The sequence below is a fragment of the Panthera onca genome, chromosome D3 (genome assembly GCF_046562875.1).
Source record: "Panthera onca isolate mPanOnc1 chromosome D3, mPanOnc1 haplotype 2, whole genome shotgun sequence".
NCBI classification, from domain to species: domain Eukaryota; kingdom Metazoa; phylum Chordata; class Mammalia; order Carnivora; family Felidae; genus Panthera; species Panthera onca.
The window spans coordinates 27118501-27144036 of NC_138350.1; the positions used below are offsets into that span (position 1 = coordinate 27118501).

The 25536-nt window shown below is 50.2% G+C and overlaps 3 protein-coding genes across 15 annotated transcripts in view; 2 read left to right on the forward strand and 1 right to left on the reverse strand.

The window, feature by feature from the left end:
- Nucleotides 1–2367, forward strand: part of ARVCF (ARVCF delta catenin family member) — a 49651-nt gene extending 47284 nt beyond the window's left edge. For 4 of the 8 annotated variants that reach the window (XM_060612946.3, XM_060612947.3, XM_060612951.3 and 1 more), the window contains 3 exons: nucleotides 298–383; nucleotides 984–1100; nucleotides 1552–2367. In XM_060612946.3, the coding sequence (XP_060468929.1) occupies nucleotides 298–383; nucleotides 984–1088 (191 nt within the window). In that variant the 3' untranslated portion in view covers nucleotides 1089–1100; nucleotides 1552–2367. Of the gene's footprint in view, nucleotides 1–271; nucleotides 384–983; nucleotides 1101–1551 lie in introns of those variants that run through there. The other 4 variants (XM_060612948.3, XM_060612950.3, XM_060612949.3 and 1 more) reach the window with 3 other exon arrangements.
- A 907-nt stretch (nucleotides 2368–3274) lies between these two features.
- On the reverse strand, nucleotides 3275–23852 carry COMT (catechol-O-methyltransferase). Of its 3 annotated transcripts, none has more exons than XM_081790754.1 (5): nucleotides 23743–23852; nucleotides 9037–9307; nucleotides 8076–8269; nucleotides 7586–7717; nucleotides 3275–4150 (listed from the first exon to the last, which is right to left on the reverse strand). In XM_081790754.1, the coding sequence occupies exons 2-5, from the start codon at nucleotides 9173–9175 to the stop codon at nucleotides 3950–3952; spliced, it is 666 nt and encodes a 221-aa protein (XP_081646880.1). In that variant the 5' UTR covers nucleotides 9176–9307; nucleotides 23743–23852; the 3' UTR covers nucleotides 3275–3949. The 3 variants fall into 3 exon arrangements, with proteins under 3 accessions (XP_081646880.1, XP_060468945.1, XP_060468947.2); XM_060612962.3 differs by having other exon boundaries at nucleotides 9037–9316; nucleotides 23743–23825; XM_060612964.2 differs by lacking the exon at nucleotides 23743–23852 and adding an exon at nucleotides 7188–7312 and having other exon boundaries at nucleotides 4039–4150; nucleotides 9037–9316.
- TXNRD2 (thioredoxin reductase 2) overlaps nucleotides 23835–25536 on the forward strand; it is a 51595-nt gene continuing 49893 nt past the window's right edge. For 3 of the 4 annotated variants that reach the window (XM_060612954.3, XM_060612956.3, XM_060612959.3), the window contains exon 1: nucleotides 23837–23964. In XM_060612954.3, the coding sequence (XP_060468937.1) occupies nucleotides 23856–23964 (109 nt within the window). In that variant the 5' untranslated portion in view covers nucleotides 23837–23855. Of the gene's footprint in view, nucleotides 23965–25536 lie in introns of all 4 variants that reach the window. The other variant, XM_060612955.3, reaches the window with a different exon arrangement.

Genomic DNA, 25536 nt, shown 5'->3' on the forward strand with positions numbered 1-25536 from the left:
GTCTTCCAAGGAGGTGCTGGTTGGAAGAGATTCGGTTTAGTGGTACTGGTGAGAGGGGTGGACAGCCAGGGAGGGGTCAGTGCCTAGCTGGGATCTGGCCTGCCAGCTGCGGGGGACTGGGTGGGGGCTGGTGTGTTCTGAGCCACCATCATGGGAGGGGTCGTGAGAAGACCTGACCTAGTCCTCCCGCACAGTGCTGGGGCAGGGTAGGTGGGCCCCCCCTGCATCTGGGCTGAGAGGGAGATCTGCTCCTGTGGTGCCTGCCCCTCAGAGTTCCCCTCATGTCCCCACCCCAAGATGGATACTCTACTGTGGACCGGAGGGAGCGGAGGGCTCGAGGCAGTGACCCTGCGGGGGAGGCCTCTGAGAAGGAACCGTTGAAAGTAAGTGGCTGTGGGCAGGTGCCTAGAGATGTGGCATAGCTAGGGCTTGCCTGAGAGGGGCGCCGGCGAGGTGCTGAGTTTAGGCTGCCCAGTCAGCCTGGGGTGGAGCTCATCTGAAAAGCAGTTGGGCTGGGAGATCAAGCCTGACGACCGGCCCTCCCGCCTCAGGAACATTACTAGCAGAGTCAGTCTATGGGTACAGGTGACTTGAAGCTCATATGCACTGGGAGAGAGGGGGCACAGGACAGGGTCACTGCCCAGAACAACGCACAGAGCCAGGGGAGTCTGAGCAAGTGTGTCTTCTTCATCTTTCTCCGCCTGTGTGTGTGAGTGGGCAGTGGGTGAGGGCCCACCATGGTCCTGCCTCCATGACAACACCTCCCAGTCCACTCTGTGACAATCCCCTGGCTTTGGGCACAGGCCTGTGTGTGTCCACGTGTCACTCCGCATCTATGTGAGCCACACTAGCTCAGCTTCCCCTTCCTGTGCACCCTGTCTCTGGCCTTACCCGCTGAGCGGCCCAGCCCCAACCTGTCAGCACTGACTAACATGCTGTATTCTGCCTCTAACGCCCTCCTGCCCACTGCCCGTCCGCTGCAGCCCGACCCCGGCAGGAAGGCTCCGCCTGGGCCCAGCAGGCCTGCGGTCAGGCTGGTGGACGCCGTGGGGGACGCTAAGCCTCAGCCCGTTGACTCCTGGGTCTAGCTTGCATGCCTGGTACGTTCTCTCGTCTGGTTTTTCATTCAACTGTTTCCCGTCCTCTGGGCAGGGGCTTCTTGTTAATCTCTGCTGGCTGCATGTTCTTTCCCTCCGTGCTCCCTGGTGGGACCCTGACTTCAAACTCATCAGGCTTAAATGCCCATTTTATGGACAGGCTGAGGTCGGAGAGGGACATGCTTCCCTGGGTCTTCAGTCCCAGCCCAGGTCATCAAGGACCCAGAGGAGATAAGGCCAGAGAGCAGGGATGGTCCCCCCACATTTAAATGCCCTAAGCACAGTGCCCCCACTGGACCAGCAAGTCAGATTGGCCCTGATGCCCAGACTCTTGGGGTCAGCCTGCACCACTCATAGCAGCCGCCTTTATCCACATTTTCATTGGCATAGCCTGTGGAGGGGTCCACCTAGCCACCAGGCCTCCCTGCTCAACCTTCCCCCTCTCCCTTCTTAGGGCTCGGGCCCAGCCATTTGTTCTTAGGGATCTGATCTTGGGAAGAAGGGAACTCCAGGGCCGGCCCTCACAGACCCTGCTGTGGAGCTTGGAGCCCCCTGGCGCCAGGGGTTGGCAGCGCCTCTCGCCTGGGAGCCAGGGCCGGACATTCTGGACACACCTCCCTTCCTGCCCCCCCTCCTAACTCCTTAGGCTGAGTTAGCTGTTTACTGACATGGTGCTGTGTGTGAGTGAGAGAGAGAAGGCCAGTGGAGCTGCCAGGGTGGGGCCCAGGGAGGTGGCAGGACAAGGCACCGGGCTTTGTTTTGGGGCTGGTGATGTAAAAGAGTGTGCTCTTGTATGTGCAAGGCCCCAGAGGAGTCTAGCAGGGAGGGGGGCTCAGGGAAGGAGTTTAACTCTGGAAGCTGGAGGGGATCCACTGGGCTCTGAGTCTCACCCTGCATGGCAGACAGAACACGGGCAGGGGCTGGCCGTGCAGAGAGGCTCTGGAGGCAGTGAGATGGGTGTCAGGCTGTGCTTGCCCCCACCCTGCCCTCGGATACATGGAGCCCAGTGTGGCAGGAGCCTTCTCTGAGCGACTCTGGCCCAGGCCATGGCTGCCAATCCTGTCTGCCGGAGCCCTGAGTCACACCTCTGGGACTGACCTTCGGCAGCAGCGGGGGACTGCTGCCTAGTGCCTGCTGTTTGTGACTTAAAAACAGAAGAAGAACACTGACAAAAAGCATTAAAAACAAAACCAAAATAAGACTGTATTGGTAAACACCTAAATTTTTGTAAGAAAATTTAAAAATTAAAAAAAGCAACAAAGGAACTTTCTATCTTCTATGGCTCACATCTTTTGCTCCTCCCTGATTGTCAGGTGGGAAATGGGTAGAGGTGGTGTCCATAGGGGGCTCAGCTCCTAGGCCCCAGGAGTGTTTCCATACATGAACTCCCAGGCTCCTGTGATCCCCTTTCTACACACTCAGAGGAGAGGGCTTGCTCCTGGGTGGTTAACTGGGACCTGGGTCCCAGGGTGGTGTCCTGGCCAGAGGTTCGTCTACATGCAGGTGGGCTCAGCCAGGATGGGGTGAGGGGGGTGGGGTGGGTAGGGGAATCCCTAAGGAGCCTCTGAGGGAGCCAGAGGGCCAGGGTTGGTTTAGGCAGCTGTGGATTTAGAGAGATGCAAACTAATTCTACTTCATTACTTGCTAGCTGGGCAATCTATAAATGCCAGAGTTGGTCTGAGCCCACTCTTCCATAAACAAGGCCAGGAAGGACTGGGCAAGTTGCTTCTACTCACTGCCACCCAGGGACCCCAAGGGGCCAGGTGCCAGAGACTACACCCTGCACTGTGGTGGGGCCCCATGTCTACCTTTCCCTAGTATCTGCTTGGTCAGAAATGGACACAGAGGCTGACCAAGTGCCCTGTTCCAGTTTCCCGGGACAGTCTCCAGACGGGGGCTCACCCAGTCACCAGATGGGGGCTACGGACATTCCTATGGGGATGCAACAGGTACCCTCAGCCTGGCCAAGTGCCCTGTTCCAGTTTCCCGGGACAGTCTCCAGATGGGGGCTCACCCAGTCACCAGATGGGGGCTACGGACATTCCTATGGGGATGCAACAGGTACCCTCAGCCCGGCCACATGAGCCCCCAGGCCAGCATTAGCATCTAGTGAAGGGGAACACTGGGTGTGGTGCCAGAGTTGATGGCACCACAGGAGAGAAGGAGCAGGGCAGCAGTTAAAAAGAAGCACTAAGTTGATCTCTTTTATTTAAATATTTAGATTTTTAATTTCTTTTTTAACATCTTTTAAATGTGATACTGGCATATAGGATTATTAACACTGAGCTGATGTTAGTAAAGTTGTGTTTCATTCTTTACAAGAAGGTGAAAGAATGCAGGAATCACAAGTGGATAGTTGTTGGGCACAGTGCCATCACTGAGGCATTGCTGCCACCTGGTGATGGCAAACCTGAAGGACAGACTGAGTGCACAGCCCAACAGTTTCCAAATGTTCCCAACTCCGCCCCCCCCCCCCCCACTTCCAATGTCTGCTGAATATGTCAGTGCCTGAGGACCTGTCGATGTAAGAAACCTAATTGATCGAAAATGCTGGTGGGAGTGAGTGACACCATCACAGGCACCACCTGTTCTGATTGGTATTTACAAACGTACTTTCCAGATGTATTGCAGTGATTGTGCATGGTAAGCTGGCTGCACTTAGGGTGGACCAGTGGTGACAGCCCAGAGTCGCCGTGCAGAGGGTCCAGTGTAGGCAGGCTTTGGCCTCACAAGCCTCAAGTGTGCTACATTGAGGACAGACCCCAGAACTGCAAAAGCAGGGTTGGCGGGAGTGCATCTGTTGTGCTTTTCATAACCAGGCTTGGCAAGGGAGCCTGGAGCAGGGTGGGTGGTCAAGGCTGTGCTGGGCCATCCTGGCCCATGTAGACAGCCTTCTCGAGGCCATCCACTGCTGTCGAGTACTCCAGGTACGAGGTGAAGTGTGTGCACTCAAAGCGGCTGCTGTTGCGCACATATGCCAGGAATTCTGGTGTTCCTGGGCAGATGACGTTGTCGGCCAGCAACACTGTCCCCTTCCGTAGCAGGCCACACTCCTGCAGGGGACAGATGGTGGGAAGGGGTGAGGGTGACAGGTGCCCATTAAACCAACCACAAATGGGGAGGTTAGGTGCTCTTGGCCAGGTGGAGGCTCCACACACTGGCCTCTGTCTGGCCTGGAGTCAGCTCCTGGCATGAGGGTCTCCCCACTGCCTTCCATCTCCTCCCTGGCAGCAGCCACTCCAAGAAAGGGCTGTGCTGAGCACAAATCCTGCCTCCAGAATGTGGCCCTGTGAGGGCGAATCTTTTGCTCTTTGTTAGGTCCTGCATCCCCAGCCCCTAAAACAACATGTGGCACGCACAGTGGCTAATAATGCTAGCTGGATGAGTAAATGGAGGAGGCAGTGGAGCCAGGATTCAGGCCACAGGACTGATTCAAGGCTAGTGGGGCCCTCAGTCACCCAGTGCCAGGAACACATGGTTCTTCCAGGTGAGATGCCTGGTGCCCAGCGCACGGGCTGCTGTGCACTGTCACTGGAGGTCCTAACGCCTGACGAGGGTGACCCTGGAGGGATGGGGGTGGAGGCAGGGCAGACATCCCCACCAAGAAGCCTGCCCCTTGGGGGTTTGCCCTGGACATCCCCAAACTCTGGCATTTGAACACCCTATCTCTACCAATGCCTGGGCCTGGGCTCTACAGAAGGAAGAAGCAGCAGCTGGACCCAGCCAGGATGGTGAGCTGGGGGTGGAGCTGCCTAGAATATAGGAAACAATAGAAAAAAACTTTGAGAGGAAATGGTTGCCTGTGGAAGAGGGTCAGACCAGGGCAATGGGTCACACCAGTTGCCTTGTCCTAGATTTAACTTTGGAAGCATGGAGCTTCTTTTTCACACGATCATAAAATTTAAAAAAAAAAAAAAACAAAAACAATGCCAAACATCAGAAGCAAAATCAAAGTGACCCCAGGAGTGTCTCAAATTGCCAGCAGGACCACACATAATGGGCATCTCTAAGTGATTTTAAAACATGGGGATTTAACTCTGTACCCCTCCAGGGATGTGCCCTAGGACAGAGTCTTACAAGGGTCTCAGTTCTGGTGGTGACCACAGTCACTTTCAGCCTGTGGGCTGTGGGGGAAGCCAAGGGTCCTCTGGCCAGAGTGGAAAACACAGCTGTGAGGTCAGTGAGGCTAGGGACAATCCATGAGCCAGAATTTAAACAGAAAGTACCACTGTGAAGCATGGGGCGTTTTCTCTTCTAAAAAGAAAACTCCCTAGCAATCTTGGCCAGAAAAACCTAAAACAGCTATCCGGGAGAAGGCACCCCGGCCCAGGCCCTAGAAGGGGAGCTGAGGTCTCCGGCGGGAAATGGACAAGGTGAGCCAGGAGTAGGGCTCTGAGCCTCATATGTGGGGTCGAGCTGCTCGGGAGCTGACTTCAGTAGGCACTGCTGGCCCCAGCTGGGACAAGTCATCAGACACTAAAAACCGAGCTGACCATGAAAGAAGGAATGAAAGGAAGAAGCTTTGGACGTGTTTGGAGGGTGCTGGGGCCTACCCATCCTTGAAGAAACTGGTCAGAAGGGAGAGAATGGCAGCACTTACCCCACCTTTCACCACACATCACGCCTCCTGATGGAGGACACAGACCCCCTGGAGAAGCCCACCCCGTCTGAGCAAACCTGAGCAAACCTGCTGGGAGGAAACAGCCCTCAGAGGACCAGGTAGCCTGTACTTGAGGTGCTTTTAAACTCTGTGGTTCCTTTTCCACTGGGTGTGTGCCAGGCTTAGTGACTGTCTTGTAACAAAGAGAAGGAGGCAGAAGTGGCAGTGTATGCCTTCAGAGACGGTTATACAAGGCATGATGGCTCCCTTATTGCTCCCTCCGTCTCTGTCACCCATTCCTGGCTGTGGGGAAAGCCAGCCGCCATGTTGTGAGGACACTCAAGCTGCCCTGTGGAGAGCCCGTGTGACATGGCAGTGGGGCCTCCTCAGAGCAGCCAGCAGCCCCAGGCTGACCCAGCATAAACCAAGGGCCCGCAGAGCCCAGCTGCAGGGCTTCAGAATGTGTGTTTAAAAAAGTAGTCATTCCCAATTCATGACTTCTTTTCTTTTGAGATAATTACCAGCTTTGAACAAGCAGCACTGAGAAAACTATTAGTTTCCTAGTTTCTAAATGGCAATATTTGCTACTTTTCTATAAATGCAGGCCCTTGTAATTATCACATACACCAAAGCTGCTGAAATCCCTTCCCCAATCCCTGTGCAGGCCCAGCTGGGTTGGCTGCCTGGCCTCTGCCCTCCACACCAGATTTCCAGGTTCACACCCCTGGCCTGGAGCTGGGCCTCCACCAGGCAGCTGTGGGGAGCTGTGCTCCCCACAGCTGCCTGGTTCCTGGGCCTTGGGTCTTCTTGACATCCCTCCACTGATCACCTATCTCAGCCAATGCAGGTGACCGGTCCAACTTCTAGCCCATGGATCCCCTCCCCACTCTCAGCCCTTCCCTGAGGTTTCCAGGTCTCTGCACCACCCTCTCTATAGCCATCTCTCCCCACTATCCCCAACAGGGATCTTTCCTGAGGACAGATCTAACCTTGTTCTCACCTGCTTAAAGCCCCTCATGTCCCCACCCTGTGTGGCATTCAAGGCCCTCCACACATGGCTCTGGCCCACATTCCCAGAACATCCTGTGCCCTCATAGCCCCCAGGCCAGGGCTGGTTCCTTCCTGCTGCATCCAGGCACCTGGCCCTCCATGCCTGCTCCAGAACCACTCACTGTGTGCAAGGTCCTTCCCAGCCTTCAGCCGTGGCTCCAATGGCCATGCATACCATGCTCATGGCCTCTCTTCCCTGGGCCGAGTGACCAGCCCCTGTGCGAGCTGAGATGGGTTAGCATGACACAGACAACATGGGACCCTTCCATGCTGGCCTCCAGGTGGGGAGGCCGTGGTGGGGCAAAACCTCCCCAGTTCTCAGTGGAGGGCCAAGCAGCCACTAAGTGTGATCTTGACTGCCCAGTTGGGACAGACAAAGTAGCGGTCATCAATATTAAGCTTCGTGGGTCAGCTCATTAACAGCCCATCCAGGGTTCTACCTGGGGATGAGGCAGCCTCCCTAGTCACCACTTTGGGGCTGGCCAAGCAGCAGCGTTAAGGGCTGGTATGGGATGGGGTATGAGGATGGTGAGATAGGGGTGCAGGGGGATGCACAATAAGGAGCCTTTGGGGAAAATGGGCAGGAGATGCCCTGTTAGTGTTCGCCCCTCCCTGCCGCCCCTGCACAGGCTACCTAGCGGGCCTAGCCGAGCCTTTTTGCCCAGAACCACCTTCCTCCCATCTCCACACCACCCCTGGGGCTTCCTCTGGCCCTCCATGCTCCGTGACCTCAGGTGGGCCTGCCCAAATCACCTGTGCCACCAGGGCCACCTGGGGTGGCCCCTGCACCAGCCACCAACACTGAGGCCCATGTGAACCAGGTGGGTGCAGAGCTCACCTCCAGGAGAAGAGTGTCTGGCAGGTACCGGTCCTTCCAGTGGTCAAGGAAGACCATGTCTAGCATGTCCACATCGTATTTCTTCTTCAGCTGGGGGATGATGTCCTGGGATGGCCCGGCCACAACGGTTACCTGGAACGGCACTCTGTTGGTGTCCACACCCAAATGGGACAGGCTACCCTTCCTGGACACTCAAATGTCCTTACCAATCTTCTCTGGGGTTCTGGGGAGATAAGTCTCCACTCTACCCCCTTCCCTCCAAGGACAGCCTGGGAGTTTCCTGCTCTGTGGAGTGGGGTGGCAAGACCTCCCTCACAGAGCTGCTGGGGGTTCCGTGAAGCCTGGCCTAGGAGGTGCCATGAGGCCAGGCACAACAGGATAAATGTGGCCTTGAACTGCATTGGGGCGACCCAAACCTTTCCCCTCCCCCCTTGCACCTGACCCCTGGTGTCTCAGTGTCCACATTTATCACCCTGGGGCAGCAACACACCCTGTCCTGCAGGCCTGCAAAGTCCAGCATCTGCTGGGTGATGGCGGCGTAGTCAGGGTTGAGCTCAATGGTGAGCAGTCGGGCCCCGGGCTCCAGCAGGCGGGCCATGCGCACGGCTGAGTAGCCGCAGTAGGCCCCCAGCTCTAGCAGCACCGATGGGCGCTGCTCCCGCACCACTGCATCCAAGATCTGGCCTGCGGGGCAGATGAGAGGGTGAGCACGGGCAGAGGGAAGTGACCCACTCCTGGTCTTGGACCTGCTCATTCCAAACTGAGCATCAGTCCCTACAGATGCCTGCCTCCCCTGTTCCCCTTGTCCCACTAAACACACTCTCCAAACTCCCAGGGTCCCTCAGGCCTCTGGGTCTCAGCACACTCTGGTCCCTCTCTTTCAGATGATTCTTGGCTGACCCCAACTCGTCCTAAACGAGAGCTGCCCTCTGTAGAAGCCCTCACCCCACCCTGCCCATGAGGGCCCAACTCCCAGGAGTGCAGCACAGCACATGCCTGTGCCCCAGGCTGGAGTCCAAAGGTCAGGAGGGGGCCCTGGTGCCTGCGCTGGGCAGAGTCCAAGGAGCTCTGTACACCCTCATGACCAGCAGGGACAGCCAGGAACCCACTGCCTGCCTTGCACCCTCACCCAGCTCCATCAGACGGCATGCCAGTGCCAGGCCTACCACCAACTCGTAGGTGAGTAGGTATGGGGCAAGGAAGGGTCCCAGGCAGTTTATCAAATGTCCCTCCTTCCCCACGAGGACAGCGATGTGGGTGTTGGGGTCTCTGCACAGCCTTTGCCCCTGGCCGAGGAAGGTGGGTGATCAGCTCCAGCCTCCAGGCTCCAGACAAGCCCCTACCCCAGCATCCAGAAACAGGGTGATAACAGGCCTCTCCTTTACAGGCTGTGCTGCTCCATCGGGGATCTCCATTCCCAGGCCCGCTACCTGCAGGCTGGGCTTGCCTACCTTTCTTGTCACCCACATTCATAGCCCACTCCTTCTGTAAACAGTAGGTATCGATGGCCTCCAGCACACTTTGTGGGTCCCCGGCCACCGCATGCTGCAGCACATGACGCAGGATGCGCTGCTCCTTGGTGTCGCCCATGAACAGGTTGTAGAGGGGCTGCAGGACGAACTCATTCCAGCAGATAAGGAGAAAGCCCGAGTAGGAGTGGCACAGCAGCAGCACCAGCAGCACCAGGCCCAATGAGAAGGCTGCCAACAGCAGGGGTGGGGCCTCCAGCATCTGAGAAGGGGTAGGGATAGGGTGGAGTGAGAAAGAGGGGGGAGAAGGGGCAGGGCAGAGAGCCAGGAGGGAGGCAGCGGGCTTCAGTGCCTTGTGGCTAGCCTGGAAGCCCTGCAGCCAGCTCTGGAACTCAAACCACCCTGGCGTTAACTGCAGACCTGCCCCTCCTGGCTTCCTCACACTCTCCTCAGTTTGGGGGTGCTGCCAATGCTGATGGGGGCCCAGGGTTCAAGAAGCTAGCTATGAGTCCCAGTTGCCTGGCTCATCTCAACATCAGGGGAATGCAGACCTTTCTGCCCCCAAACAGCTTCCTGCCCCCAGGGCTGTGCCATCAGGTGCACAGAGTAGGTATGTCTGGCTGTCCTGCCTGGGGACCTGCTGATCACAGCTCTCCTCCCTGGGTGCTTTCCCAGACAGCCTGGGTCAGCTGCTGCTCTGACAGAGGTGGGCACAGGGGAGGCTCTGTCCTGTGTGCAGCCCCCTTGGGTGCTCACACCAGGAACAGTCCAGGAGGTTTGTGTGGCCCTTTAAGTGAGTTCTCAGGTAAGAACACAGGCGGTCCCCAGGCCAGGCACTCAGGGCATAGACTCACTCACCACTTCCCTCAGGGATGGCCACACGTCATGTGTCTGTCCCAGAATGAAGGCCAGTCCTGCCTCCTATACCATAGGTAAGCGAGACATGCCAGCTCTATCAGACAACTAACGACAAGTGTGGCACAACCTCCCCTGGCAAGCCACCCTTTAGGCAGGTAGCTCGGAACCCAGTCAGGTGGGGCCCTGGAGATACAGACAAGGCTGAGCCACTCAGCCCTGGGTTCCTCATTAGCACAGAGCAGAGTTCAAGATATTCAGGGTAGATGCTGAGATTTCAGGCTAGACCCCTTATAAAATGGTTAAGGACAAAATAAAGAGGAACACGGAAGCCTCTGTTGGGGCCCATGGTTGCCACAGATTATTCACAGGAAAGGCTTGCTGAACCACAGCCACCACCATACAGGACTCTGCACTCCCAGAAGCTCCCATTTGGAAAGGCACATCAGGGAGAGCAGGCAGACTGAGGGCCTCAGTGGGAAGAGTACTTTGAGGACCGTTGAGGGCTCCAAACCCCCACACCTTGGACCATGAGGAGACAGTGGTGGCTTGGAGAACAGGGCAGAGGATGAACAGGAAGCTGAGACTCTGCCCCAGGTGAGTGTAGACACCCAGATGCCGGTGGTATAGGCCATGTGGCCTATTTACACAAGGCAGAGTGGATGTATTCGCAACAGGTCGGAGTATGCACATGCAGTGGCCCCGGTTCCTTGGCCCACACTTGCTCTTCTGCTCCCAGTGCTACCCTGACCTTCAGAGTCACTCTCATAGCCGGCTCCTGCCCTCCATGCCGATTGAGGGGTCTGTGTGCTCCTTCTCTGAGCTCAGCAGCAAGACAGATAACATTTGTGCAGAATTCGTTTGCCTTTAGATAAACACCAACAGAAACTGTAGCCTAAAAATGACCAGGGTCCAGATATCTGGGCCCCTTCCCAAAGGCCAGCCCTGCCCACCAGGGCAGCACTTCACTTTTCCATCCTCTGAGAGCAAAAGGCCCCAAAGAGGTAGTGAGATGTCCCCTGCAGTGTCACCCGGCCAGGGACACCAGGGAGAGTCTCCCTGGTCCTCATCAGCACTGCCCTGCAAGTTATGACAGGATGTGCATCTGTCCCTTATGAAAAGCAGGAGAAATGAATGAACCACTTTGCTTAAGCCATATTTCCCCAGGAAAATAACTATAAATTTGGAAATGACATAGAAGACCAAGAGTGAGTTACAAAGAACACATACAAATCAATGAGAAAAAGATGATCCAAAGAGAAAAAGGGGCCAAGAGGGCAAATACACAGATTACACCAGAAGGCCCAAAGTCCAGAGCAGGTATGGCAAGTCTTGGCACCACAGTGGGGTGCCCCTGCCTGCGGTGTGCCCTGGGTCCCACCATGCCAGAAAGTGTGAATCGGGTATTCTGTCTGCCATAGCTCCAGGGGCCACCCTGGGAAAGGGCTCCCGCAGGGCAGCATGCACCATAACCCAGGAGGCAGATGAGCGGACACAGGGTGGGGGGTGGGTACAGTGGATAAGGGCAGAGTTTCTCTTTTCTAGGGGACAGATGACAGGGAACGATGAGGGGAGGCCCATGGAGCCTGAAGGAGCCAGAACTTTCCACTGCTCAGGATTTCCTAACCACACATCTGTGTTTGTTAGCATTACTATTAATACCCATAGTAGTGTTTGGGTGATGATATAATGCGTCATGTTGTTTTATTCTCTGTATTTAAAAAAATATCCAATAAAGGTTGGAAATATATATCAAAAATAAGAAGTAATATTCCACTTAAATAATCAATTACTTGCTGGACCCTGGAGTCATAAACTATAAATTTCAATCTTCATAATACTTGAATTCTGTTAAAAATTTGGCTTTTAGGGGCGCCTGGGTGGCTCAGTCGGTTAAGCGTCCGACTTCAGCTCAGGTCACGATCTCACGGTCTGTGAGTTCGAGCCCCGCGTCGGGCCCTGGGCTGATGGCTCAGAGCCTGAAGCCTGCTTCGGATTCTGTGTCTCCCTCTCTCTCTGCCCCTCCCCCGTTCATGCTCTGTCTCTCTCTGTCTCAAAAATAAATAAACGTTAAAAAAAATTTTTTTTTTTTAAATTTGGCTTTTAAGTCTCTAATCTCTAGGTCTGTCTGTTCATAACTTTGCACAGCACTGTGTTCCTTAGGGCTGACAGGAGGGCACAGGGAGGGGCCACACCTGAAGGGAGGCTCGGCTTTGACCTTGAGTCCTGGTTACCTAACAGACATGCAGACAGAAAGCACAATGATGGGACTTTAAACCACCACAAGGGGAGGAGGGATCATCAGGAGGATAAAGGAAACTCAACCCTGGCCAAAAGGCCAGGGTATGGAAGCCAAATGGCATGCTCAGATCCTCTCTGTTTTATGTATGTTCAGACAGGCCATAAGGTAAGTTTTGAAGTGGCTCACTGAGCACAGTTTCATACATGCTTTCTTGACTACATTGAGGGTTGGAGGCAAAACTTCAATGCAGGATCCTGGGATTCCTATCTCTCATGGCTGTTGACCTCAGGGCAGTGGTGGGCAAAGAAAAGCTGCTCATGGGCTTCAGTGTTTCACTGAAGAAGCTTTATAAGGCCTCCACAGATGATACATTTAGTATCATGAGGGCATGAAAGAAATGAAGACATAAATTAACAAAAATACATCCCATGTTCATGGACTGCAAGATTTGGTATTGTTAAGATGTCAATACCACCCAAAGTCATCTACAGATACAATGCAATTCCTATCAAAATTCCAATGGCATTTTTCGCAAGAATAGAAAAATCCATTTGAAAGATCATTTGGAATCTGAATAGCCAAAACAATTGTGAGAAAGAATAAAGTTGGAGGACTCATACTTCCTAATTTCAAACTTATTACAGAGCTATGGTAATTAAGGCAGTGTGGTACTAGCACAAGATAAACATATAGACTGACAGAACAGAACTGAGGCCAGAAACAGACACTCATATCTATAATCAAATTATTTCCTTCTTTCCTTAACTTCCCTTCCCTTCCCTTCCCTTCCCTTCCCTTCCCTTCCCTTCCCTTTCCATTCCTTTCCTTTGTAAGAGAGAGCAAGAGCATGAGTTGGGGAGGGGCGGGGGGGGGGGGGGAGAGAGAATCTTAAGCAGACTTCAGGCCTAGCACAGAGGCCGATGAAGGGATCAATCTCACAACTGAAAGATCATGACCTTAGTTGAAATCAAGAGTTGGAAGCATAACTGATTGAGCCACTCAGGTGCCATGATCAAATGATTTGGTAACAAGAGTGCCAGGATCACTCAATGGGAAAGAACAGTCTTTCTAACAAATGGTTCTGGGACAAGTAAATTCCCCTACAAAAGAATGAAGTTGGACTCTTACCACACACCACATACAAAAATTAACTGAAAATCAATCAAAGACTTGACTTTCAGAGCTAAAACTATAAAAGTCTTAGAAGAAAATATAGGAGTAAATCTTCATGACCGTGGATTTGGCAATGGATTCTTAGATATGGCTTCAAAAACACAGGTAACAAAAGAAAAAAAATTGAATTTCATTAAACTTAAAAGCATCAAAGGACACTATCAAGAGAACCAAAGGACAACCCATAGAATGGGAGGAAATATTTGCAAATCATGAATTCCTACAATGCAACAACAAAAAGACAACCCAATTAGAAAATGGACAAAGGTCTTGAATAGACATTTCTCCAAAGATCCACAAATGACCAGTAAGCATATGGAAAGATACCCAACATCATTATTCATGGCAATGCAAATTGAAACCACATGAGATACTACTTCATACTACCCATTGGGATGGCTATTTTCTTTTCTATTGTTTTTTATCTTTTTTTTTTAAGTTTATTTATTTACTTGGGGAAAGAGACAGAATGTGCACACACAAGCGGGAGAGGGGCAGAGAGGAGAGACAGCATCTCAAGTAGGCTCTGTGCCATCAGCGCTGAGCCCGAAACAAGGCTTGAACTCATGAACTGTGAGATCATGATCTGAGCTGCGATCAAGAGTCAGACACTTAACCGACTGTGCCAATCTGGCACCCCAGGATAGCTATTTAAAAAAAAAAAATTCTTCTTCTTCTTTTTTTTTTTTTTAAACGGAAAATAGCAGGAGCACCTCGGTGGTTCAGTCAGTTAAGCGTCTGACTCTTGATTTCAGCTCAGGTCATGATCTCATGGTCCTGGGATTGAGCCCTGTGTCAGGCTCTGCGCTGAGTGTGGAGTCTGCTTAGGATTCTCTCTCTCCCTCCCCCTGCTCCTCTCCCACTTGCGTGTGCTCTCTCACTCTCCCCCTAAAAATATATACATATGGGGGCGCCTGGGTGGCTCAGTCAGTTAAGCGTCTGACTTCGGCTCAGGTCATGATCTCACAGTCCGTGAGTTTGAGCCCTGTGTCAGGCTCTGTGCTGACAGCTCAGAGCCTGGGGCCAGCTTTGGATACCGTGTACCCCCCTCTCTCTGCCCCTTCCCCACTCATGCTCTGTCTCACTCTGTCTCTCAAAACTAAATAAATGTTAAAAAAAATTTTTTTAAAGATATGTGTGTGTGTGTGTGTGTTTGTGTGTGTAAAATAACAAACGTTGGTGAGGATGTGGGAAAACTGGAACACTTGTGCACTGCTGACAGCAATGTAAAATGGTGCAGCTGCTGTGGAAAACAGTTTGGTGGCTCCTCAAAAAGTTAAATATAGAATTACCATATGACCACCTATTCAACTCCTGGGTACATACGCAAAAGAACCGAAAGCAGGGACTTGAACTGATATTTGCATACCAATATTCATAGAGGCATTATTCAAAACAGCCCATCTATCAACAGACGAATGGATAAGCAAAATGTGGTGTGTCCGTACAATGGATTAGTACTTCGTCATTAAAATGAATGAGACAATGATTCATGCTGCTACATGGATGGATGAACCTCGGAAGACATCATGCTATGTAAAAAAAAAAGACAGAAAAGGGTAGACACTGTATGATTCCACTTCATGAAATAAGTAGAAAAAGCAAATCCATAGAGACAGAAAGTAGAATAGAAGCTGCTGGGGGCTGGGGGGGGGAGGGGGAGGGGGAAATGTTGAATGAGTAAAGGGTTTGTGTTTTGGGGGGATGAAAAAGCTCTGGAAATGGTGACGATGGATACACAAGATGAATGTAGTTAATACCGCTGAATTGTATAACTGTAGCATTGAAAAGGTTAAAATGGCAAATTTTGACTTCTGTATGTTTTACTACAGTCCAAAGAAAACAGTGGAAGACAAAACCGGCAACCCTGTTTGTGGCCCTCCCTGTTCCAAAAAAGGAATAGGGACGTGCCATTCCCCAGTAAGGAAGCAAGATCCAGAGAAACAACTGTTGCTCTCATCTCCCTGGGGCACCCAGGCACTCAGGAGTCTGTCTCCACCCTCCAGCTGTCTGCCCCCGGGGGGGGGGGGGGCGGGGGGGAGTGTAGCGGGTGGGGAGCTGCATAGACACCAGGGAGGGACGCCTGCCTCTACACTCGGGGTCCTTGGAGGCCGGGGAAGGGGCCTTCCTATCACAGCAGAGTCCGCTTGCCCTGTGTACTTCCTTCCAACGGGCCCACAGTGTATATGCAGCGTCCCTCTCTTAGACCTCTTTCCCCAGATGTCAAAAATAACACCCACCCCCCAACCTTCCTTATTATGGCCAAGCCACACTTGGCCACTTGCCGCAAGGCCAGCCCTACAGGACAGAGCCCAAGATCCCGTTCTGCCTGGGAACTGGGGAAGCTCTGGCAGCTCATGGGCACTATCAGCAAGCCCCAGCAACTGTGTGGTTTCAGCCCTGCCCCTGGTGCAAGCTGAACACGGACTCCCCATTTCACTCTTCAAAGGTTGGATGGCAGCACCCACAGGGACCTTTGTCCCATCTCTGGTCTGCTGCTCACTGCTCACTAGTCTGGTAGCGATTCGGACTCCTGATCCAGTGCTCCCAACAAATGTCCATTACAGCAGTGAGGACAGGTTTTGATTCTATGATTCTGAATATACTCTGGAGGGTGGGTGGGAGGAGCTTCCAGAAGGTAGCTCCTGGGCTGGAAGTCCTTCCTGGCTTCTGGGGAGACCTTTTTGTCTCTCTGGTTGATCCTGCTCCTCCTATAGGAGCTTCTCAGTAGATTGAAACCCCCTTCTTCTTCTTCTTTTTTTTTTTTTAACGTTATTTATTTTGAGAGAGACAGCACGCACGTGAGCAGAGGGAGGGGCAGAGAGGAGGAGAGAATCCCAAGCAGGCTCTGCTGACAGCGCAGAGCCCGATGTGGGGCAAACCATGAGATTATGACCTGAGCCGAAATCAAGAGTCGGGACGCTTAACTGACTGAGCCACCCAGGTGCCCCCTGAAACCCCCTTCTTGCACCCCTGCTGACAATATGCCACCATGGTGCTAATTCTGTCTGTTTCCTTTCCTGTTGGCATGACTTTACTAAGGATAATTTGGAACTTCAATGGCTTCCGTGGGAAACTGCTGATCTCCCCTAGTGGCTCCTCTGAGACCTCTCCCTTCCATCCACTCTTCTCCTCCTTCCTAGCTTACCACCTTTGCTCCCCCTCCAGCAACCTTACATCCTCTGATATGACCCCTGCAAGCCCCTCCCTCCTCCTCCCAGTCCACCCTGCCATACCTTCCCCTTCCCTCCAGCCCCTCAGCTCCCATAGTCACTAGCATGTAGACCCCCTGCCCCACTGGGGGCTCTCAAAGGACTCAGGGCTTGCTGAGTAACTCACTGAGTAACTCACAGGGCTTGCTGAGTAACAAAGGAACTCACTGGGGTTGAAAAAAAAAAAAGCAAAATGGAAACAAACATTTAGTCCATGGCCTCCATAAGATTATATATCAGGGCAAAAAGATCTTAAAGGCCTCCTCCGTGAACACTGGTGAAAAGCTTTAGCCTTCCTATTGAACAGGTAACTAACCTGCTCTATCTGCCAGAAACATAAGGTCCAACTCTTATATAAACTAGTGAGTTTGGTATAATTGTATTTATGCCTGATGCATGGCTAAAAGTTTTAAATGAAAACCATGAGATCTCTATTTGAATCTGTATGTTTATGTATGTAAGTATGTATGTATGTCCATACATGTGTGTATGTATGTATGGTATTTCTCTACCTCCAGGTGATATTACCAAATTAATTTATAAAATCCCTTAAAGTAGTTCTATCCTAATTGGCTTAGAGAAAAATAAGTACTTACATAAACTAAATCTTCCCCAAAACTCTCAGAAATATAAGAACCAACTCAACTGTTTCTCAAGTTAACATAATTTGAGTAATCTATGACAGAAGACTGGCTTAATATTGTTGATTTAATGAAACAGGTGTATCTTTAGTGTTATCAATATTAAATGGATGCAAACATATATATTTTTTTAAGATTTTATTTTTAAGTAATCTCTATATGCAGCGTGGGGCTCGAACCCCCAACACCGAGATCAAGAGTCACCAACTGAGCCAGTCAGGTGTCTCACAAACATACATTTTTACTCCACTTGGTTTCCTAGTCAAATAAGCTAATATTCTATCTACTCAAAGTTTAGGATTGTACAAATGATAAATCTGATTTTCATCAAACTAAGTCCCTATTCTGACAAACTTTATTTTAACAATTATTGTGCTTTATAATATATCTGCCTAGGAGCACCTGGCTGACACATTTGGTAGAGCATGTGACTCTTGATCTTGGAGTCATGAGTTCAAGCCCCATGCTGGGGACAGAGATTGCTTAAAAAAAAAAAAAAAAAAAAAAAAAATATATATATATATATATATATATATATATGTACATACATATATACAACATATGGCTAAAATTATATATATATATATATATATATATATACGCACACACACATATATATATGTACACACATGGCTAAGACGTTACTTTAAAAAATATATATATATAGCTAAAAAATATATATACATACACACACATATATATGTATCTGCCTAAAAACTGTCTCCAAAATCTTTCTGGTAATTTGTAACCTTAGAGTTTTGCCAAGTTAGGTTACATAATACATATTCTTTGACTATCTAAATAATTTTTACATAAGATAAAGTGCTGAAACATTCATTATTAATTATAGTTTAAGTTTTATACTCTTGACTTCTTGTTTTTATATGGTACAGAAGGCTAATGACATTTGGGTCCGTTAATAAGTCTGTTCTTCTTGCCACATTAAAAAAATTTGTACTATTCAGAGTATATACCTCTACAGATTACAAAATGGCATATTCATAAAATTTGTTAATCTGTTACAGAATACCAGTGTATGGCTGACAATTCACAATTATCTACTTCCTTTCTTTATCTATAAAATAAATGTTGCAAATGGCTAAAAATTATAATCATTTTATGAAAATAAAACAACTACTAGAAACAATAAGAGTGAAGGGAAACAACTTGTAAACAAAGAATGTGAGAAAAATAGGATGTGTTTCACATGAAAAGTATGCAAAGAATGTATAATTTGTTTTTGTTAAGGAAAGAATAGTGATTTTGTCCTGGAGTTACATTTTCAAAAGGGGAAAGTATAGGACAAAAACCTGAATGGATATAGAAAGTTGTATAAAGTTTGTGGTAAAAGGAATTTTATGTTATGAGATCCAAGCTGGCTAAGATTAAATGGATTCATATATAATTTTTGAAATGAGCTTTACTATCAATAACATCCTCATGCAAAACTAGAGTTTGGTTTTCTTTCTGCTAAAACAACAAAACTTGTTGAATCACTGGTCTGCTTTTAATGAGAAATTGTAAAAGGCTTTTCTTTACCCTTTGAGTAATCTTTACCAATCTTTACCTTTTGAGGAAATAAAGATTCTCTATGTTATCAAAATAATTTCCTGTGTTTTGTGTTATTACCATGTTCTTGATTACTTAAGAGAACCTGGTCTTCTCACTATCCAAAGAACCAAGTTTTGTTTTGGTTTTGTTTTTGTTTTTACAATCATGTTATCTCCAATATTTACTTTTCGATTCTTTTATTGACACTTTGGTTAAGTAAATAACCAAATATTGTTTCATAGTGACCTGGGATCCTATTTAGTCAAGCATGCAAACCTTTTGACATTTTTGACAACTCTACTTTCCCCAAATCAAATTCTAAGTGATCTTCTTGATTTCAAGCTCGCTTTGGGATTTCCTAGAGGGTCTCTGGAAGATCTCAAAGGATCTGTTCTTTCACCTTGTAAAAAAGACATGTTAAACTAATTAATTTTTTTTTTAATTTTTTTTAACATTTATTTATTTTTGAGACAGAGAGAGACAGAGCATGAACGGGGGAGGGGCAGAGAGAGAGGGAGACACGGAATCGGAAGCAGGCTCCAGGCTCTGAGCTCTGAGCCATCAGCCCAGAGCCCGACGCGGGGCTCAAATTCACGGACTGCGAGATGGTAACCTGAGTTGAAGTCAGACGCTTAACCGACTGAGCCACCCAGGCGCCCCAAACTAATTAATTTTAATTGACCTGTTGGATTTCCTGAAAGGCACTGTCAGATAAAACATGTGGCTCAACCTTCCAAAAATGATGTTTTTATGAATAGATGTTATTAATATAAGGATGTCAGAAATCATATAAAGTTCCTATAAATTTGCCAGCACCCTCAGAGACCAGGAAATGTCCTGGTATCATATTATCAGTCATAATTCCAGTTAATATGGTATGGATGTTATAGAAATGACCAAGTTTTATTATCAGTTGTGTTTTTTACTTATTTTATTTATTTATTTATTTTAAAAATTTTTTTAGAGAGGGGTACCTGGGTGGCTCAGTTGGTTAAGCATCTGACTTCAGCTCAGGTCATGATCTCATAGTTTGTGAGTTCAAGCCCCACATCAGGTTCTGTGCTGAGAGCTCAGACAGAGCCTAGAGCCTGTTTCAGATTCTGTGTCTCCCTCTCTCTCTGCCCCTCCCCTGCTCATGCTCTGTCTCTCAAAAATAAACTTAAAAAAAAAATTTTTTTTTTTAATTTTTTTAGAGGGTGGGCACGTGAGCAGGGGAGAGGAGCAATGGGAAGGAGAGAGAAAGAATCCCAAGGCTCAAGCCCTGGGATAATAGTCTGAGCAGAAATCAAGAGTTGGAAGCTCAACTGACTGAGCCACCCAGGTGCCCCAGTGGTGGTGTTTTTACAAGGGATTCTCATCATATCTTTAACCCCTGGCCATTTAAGTCTTTGTCACCCACAGATAGTTTTTGTTTCGCTCTGCTGCTTCTGCAAAAGCATTTGCAATCAGCTACAGGCCAGAGTGGTTTGTCTTCAACCAGAAGGGACTGTCTCCAAGATCCATGGTAAGGAATATGACAGGTACCTGGGGTACAGACTTCTGATGGCCTTGCTTCAGTAACTCTGAAATGTTATGGGACTGAGTAAGGCTTTCCAGAGCTCTAGTGGAGAAACTGATGGGCTCATGAAACTAACCAAGATCAAGCAGGACAAGAATTAACTACATGGAACAGAATAAACTGATAAAGGATGATTATCATTTTGTATGGCTTTAGTCTGGAATATTCTTGGCTCTTTAGTATTCTATTTTCCGGGTTCAAAAAAAAAACCACTTTTTTTTTTAAGTGTATTTATTCCGAGAGAGAGAGAGAGAGAGAGAGAGAGAGAGATTGAGTGCATAGGTGCGTGTGCATGAGCAAGCAGGGGAGGGGTTGAAAGAGGGAGAGAGAGAGAGAATCCTAAGTAGGCTCTGCACAGTCTGCACCGAGCCCAACACAGGGCTGAAACTCACGACCTGTGAGATCATGACCTGAGCTGAAATCAAGAGTCATACACTTAACTGCCTGAAACACCCAGGTGCCCCTTCTTTTTTCTCTTAAGCTGCCCGTGAGTTGTAACACTCCAGCAAGTTAATAGTTTTGTAAACAAAACCAAAGCATTTATCTTTTTCTCCGTTTCTCAAAAAATTGGGAACTATTATTAAGTATTCTTATTTTCATGGCAATATAGTTATTTGCATAGATTCAGTAAGAACCTGTCCTCTTTGTGATAGGACATAACTTGAAAAGGCTGGTTATATAACCAAGGAATGTCATATTTGAAAATGACGCGTGGAATCAGACATGACCAGACAGTTTTGAGAAACTACAGTTGATTTTACAAGGAGGCAGTGCTTACAAAGCCCTCTTGAAAAAACCAGGCTGGTACTTGGCTTACATAAGATCCTAGCCTTACTCTCAAGGTGAGCAAGGAACATCCCTTCCTGGCAGACCCAGGAACCCTAAGGTATTTGGGGGACCTTGAGTAGAGAGGAACTCACCCAAATCTACAGGTGAACTGATAGTGAGTTCTTGTTTTGGCTTCCTAGCCTTGAAAGGCTTTTAAAATTCCAATCTGAGATTCCCCATAAAAATGTTCCACAAAGCAAACTTAACAAGGCCTATGTGGTCAATTGCCATTTTTGCTGCACTTATGTAAATAATCAGGCCAAATTTAACGAGACCAGAATGATTTTGTAAACAAAAATAATCTTTGTGTGATTATCTTTGATCAAAAAGGGAAGTGGCTGCAGAGGGAAATGTTATATCTCAATGGAAAAGAAAAATACAAACTTGTGGGTTATCAGATTCTAATCCTGTTTATTGTGTTTGAGGTTTTACTATACTACCTATGAACTGGACTGCATTCTTCCATCTTACATATTTTGTCAGCCCTTACCCAACCCTCAGCTCTTCTAGATTCCTTCAGCATCTCACTACAATTCTCCAAATTGATGTTTCCAATTTTTCTCCCTTCCCTCCTGACTTGGCATCACTGAGAACTAAAACCTGACTGCCCAGACCCTTCCTGGGACTCCAGTTGTCCTGTTGCTGCCCTTTTTCCTCCAGGATCTGAAAAAGTCCCGCATGCTGAAGCATGAAGACAATTTGATATAACTCTCAAAGAGCTCATCACACAACAAATCATGTGTGCGTACCTTCATTCCTGGAGCTGCAGCTGCATGGGCCACTCAGAAGTCCATGGGAATTCCCACATCTTCCATGCTCTGCTTGGGGAAATAACCTTGACTGTGACACTGATGTCTATACTATATGACCATAAACACTCAAAACTGCAAACTGGGAAATCCACGGGATTTCCACAATGGTCCTCACTCTACAACCTAGAGATGTTAGGGGTCAATGTCTAAACTCTTCCCAACTGGCCATCTGTGGGACTCAAAAACCAGGTTTATGGTCAGCTCCAACCCTTAATCTTTGCTTTTCTTTCTGTTCCCATAGAAATGCCCCTCATTAAATGCGTGATCACTGGCACCATCCAGCAAGTATCCTCTACTAGCGATTTCCAACAGATGGTTCAACAAAAGGTGATCAAATGGAAATGGGCTTATATTATTCAGCAGAAAGAACATCTCTTCTTTCCTTTAACAAGAGGGAGAGACCTGCCAAAGACTCTTTCCTTGACCAAACTCTATCCAGGCTCCTCTGAGCCTTCTTCTCAACTAGGCCTCAACCTTGGCCTACAAAGACTTGACCAAACACTAAATAGCATCTAACAGCTCAAAGTTGCATCCTTAGGATGACCTTAGCCCCCTTAAGGTGCATGCCAGAGAAAACTCCAGGCTTCCCAAAGAAGTGACTGTTCCAACAAACACCTGAGGATAGGGCTCCATCTCCAAGTCGCTGTGGGAGCTTTCATAAGCATGACTTAGCACATCCAAATGGGTGTTACACAGACCAGCTTCCTCTTCCCACTTTTCGTAACTTCTCACTTCCCTGACTCACTCCTGCCATCCCCCTCCCCCACTCACTCACTCTTCTTTCCAAAGGCCCAGTGCCTCTGAACAAATCTGAATGGAGCTCAGCTCTTTCCCCTACTGTGGGTAGTTACTGAATAAAATCTGTCCTTACTGCTGTAACTAGTGACCAGCTGTGTTCGTCTATGGCACTTCTCTCCTCACTAGGCCCGACACTGCTCCTCAGAGCACCTCTGGGAGTTGGGAGGCAGCAGGCAGTAGGCAGTCAGGGAAGCTCAGTCCCAGGCAATTGGTCAAGAAAAGTCCCTGACTTTAAAAACTGAAAGGCTGGTATAACAGGTCCATTCTGGAGTGACTTCCTCTTTCTCAACATTCTCACATGGGGATGGGGCCACACCACCCTCACCCAGCTCTTGCTGGAGTGTTGGGCTCCAGTCATTTCCTTTCCCTCATGGCAGCCATTTCCCTGAAAGGAAAAGCCTGGAGGTACCCCAGGGGTCAATCCATCAGGCCTCCAGGGGGAAACTTGTCACTGAGCTCCTCCAGGCCTTGACACCCACAATTCTCCCACTCCCAAGTGTCTGATCCCAGCTCAAAGATCAAGTGTGACCTCTGCAAGCCCATCAAGTCAAAGCACCCCCCCCCCCCGGGAGATACCCCATCTTGAGGTCTAGATCCCTATAGAAGGCCGGATCCCCTATCCTTGTCTAGAACCCTATCCCCAAGTCGGATCTTCCCGTTCCAACACAGATCTGCTACTCCCTCAACCCAGTCTGGTATCACAGCCCCTTCCGTCCAGAGATTCCCACCCAAGGTCGGATCCTTTCTCACAGGCATCCTAATTTCCCACCCCGCATCCGGAGTTCCTCACCCCAGGACAGACCCCAGATCAGATGCACCCCAGGTCCGGAGACCCCCCCCCGCCCCCCACCGCAGATGAGGTCCGCCCCAGGTCGAAGAAGAGCCCCCCTCCCCACCCCAGTGATCTGTGGTGGGGTCCACTCCAGGTCCGGAGACCCCACCCACCCGGGTCAGATCTGTCCCGGGTCCTTAGAACCCCACCCAAGGCCGGATCCCCGCGGTCCGCCAGCTCACTCACTTCGCTTTCGGCGGCGGCGGCGGCGGCGGCGTCCTTGGCCAGGCGGACCCGCCCCGGGCCGGCGCAGGCAGCGCCGCGGACAGCCCCGGGCGCCCGAGAGGCCCCGCGTGGCTATGGCGGTGATGGCGATGGCGGCTGCGCTGCGGGGACCCAGCGGGCGCTTCCGGTGGCGGACACAGGCCACGGCGGGCGGGGTGCGGGGCTCGGCACGGGGCGCAGCAGGTAGGGCGGGGCGGGCTCTCTGCGCCGGGCGGGGGTCGTCCAGGAGGGGGGCGTCCTCCAGGGGTTGCCCACGTGGGGGTGTCCCCGCGAGCAGCATTCTGGGCTGGGACAGGAGTCTGCAGGCTTCCAGGCTCTCCAATCCCCCTTCCAGATGGAGAAACAGCTGCGGGACGCCGCTGGAGGTTCTGCTGGGTGAAATGATCTGTGCTTGCAGCCCCACCCCCAGCCAAGTATATAGTCCTGGTGATTATGGTGGTTGTGACTCACCTCCTGAGGTTACCAGGCGCCATCACCTGCACACCCCATTAGTCACACTTGGCCACCTCCTCCCTGAGTCCCTAGTGGCCACACACAGCAGGTGCTCAGTATTTGCACTGCTTAGAATCATTGACGGGAGACTTCCAAACTGATGGGCTCACTGCTTACAGTGCTGTGCAGGTGCCCTGGGGAGGAGACAATCCCTGGCCAGTCCTCCTGGAGCCCCCAAGGATCATTAACCAAACCAGGTTATTAACCGTACACCAGGCATAGGGGATGGCCCCAGGCTCCAGAGTAGGGGCTGCGTGCTGGGGCTTACGGGAGGGTTGGCACCCAGCCTGCAGGTCATGGTCCCCAGAGCAGGCCACAGTGCCATCACATCTGCCATGGTGGCATGGCCAGTCCCACATGTGGTGACATCTCCCCACCACATGCCTGCACAGTGACCGACTCCTAGACCGTGTCCCTGGATGACTCCCCATGGGGAACCAGCATTGAGGGGCCTGTGAAAAGAAGGGATGAGGCCTCCTTCAGAGGTGGTGGCTGTGGGAGGAAGAGCAGCAGGGTGCTTGGTGGAATGAAGCTGACAGCATGCGTAGATGGGCAAAGTTGTGTGGCCTTAGGGAGCCTAGGGGATCAAGTGGCCCTGCAGAGGCCTGGGAGGTGGGGAGATGGAGTTGCTCTTAGAGTGGCTTTGCTGACCCCTGGGACTTTGGCCAGGGCACCCCATCTTTGAAAGCCTCCTTGCTGCATGAGTAAGGTGGGATGTTCATGAGGATTAAACGCAGCTGTGCAGTGGGGCCCTCACCCCACTTGGCGAGAATAAAAGATGTATAAATAGGAGCTGCTGCTGCTGCTGCTGCTGCTGCTGCTGCTGCTGCCACGAGCCCAGGGCCCTTCCGGCCACTGTAACCTTGGCCTTAGGGCAGAGTGGGGTGGCCTTGGAGTGGAGTGTTTTGTTTCTACCTGGGCAACACAAAAGATTCTGCCTCCATGACCCTTGGGCAGCAAGGGGAAGGAAGCCCCAAAGCTAGAGCTTAGCTGCAGTGATGAGGAGCTGACAGGACCTGGGCACAGTGCCAACCCCCAACAAGGATGCCCAGAGCTAATTTTGAGCCTCCTCCTCCATCTCAACTGCAGCTTTCTGTCTGAAAGCAGGAAGGCACCTGCCCCATCCCAGGCTTGGGGGTGGCCCATGCCACCCCTGGACAGGAACCAGAATGACCCTGCTGTCACCTGTCCCCTAACACCTGTTACCAGGAAGGATGCACGATGCAGGGAATAGTCACAAAGGGACTCCCAAGGTGGTCCCCT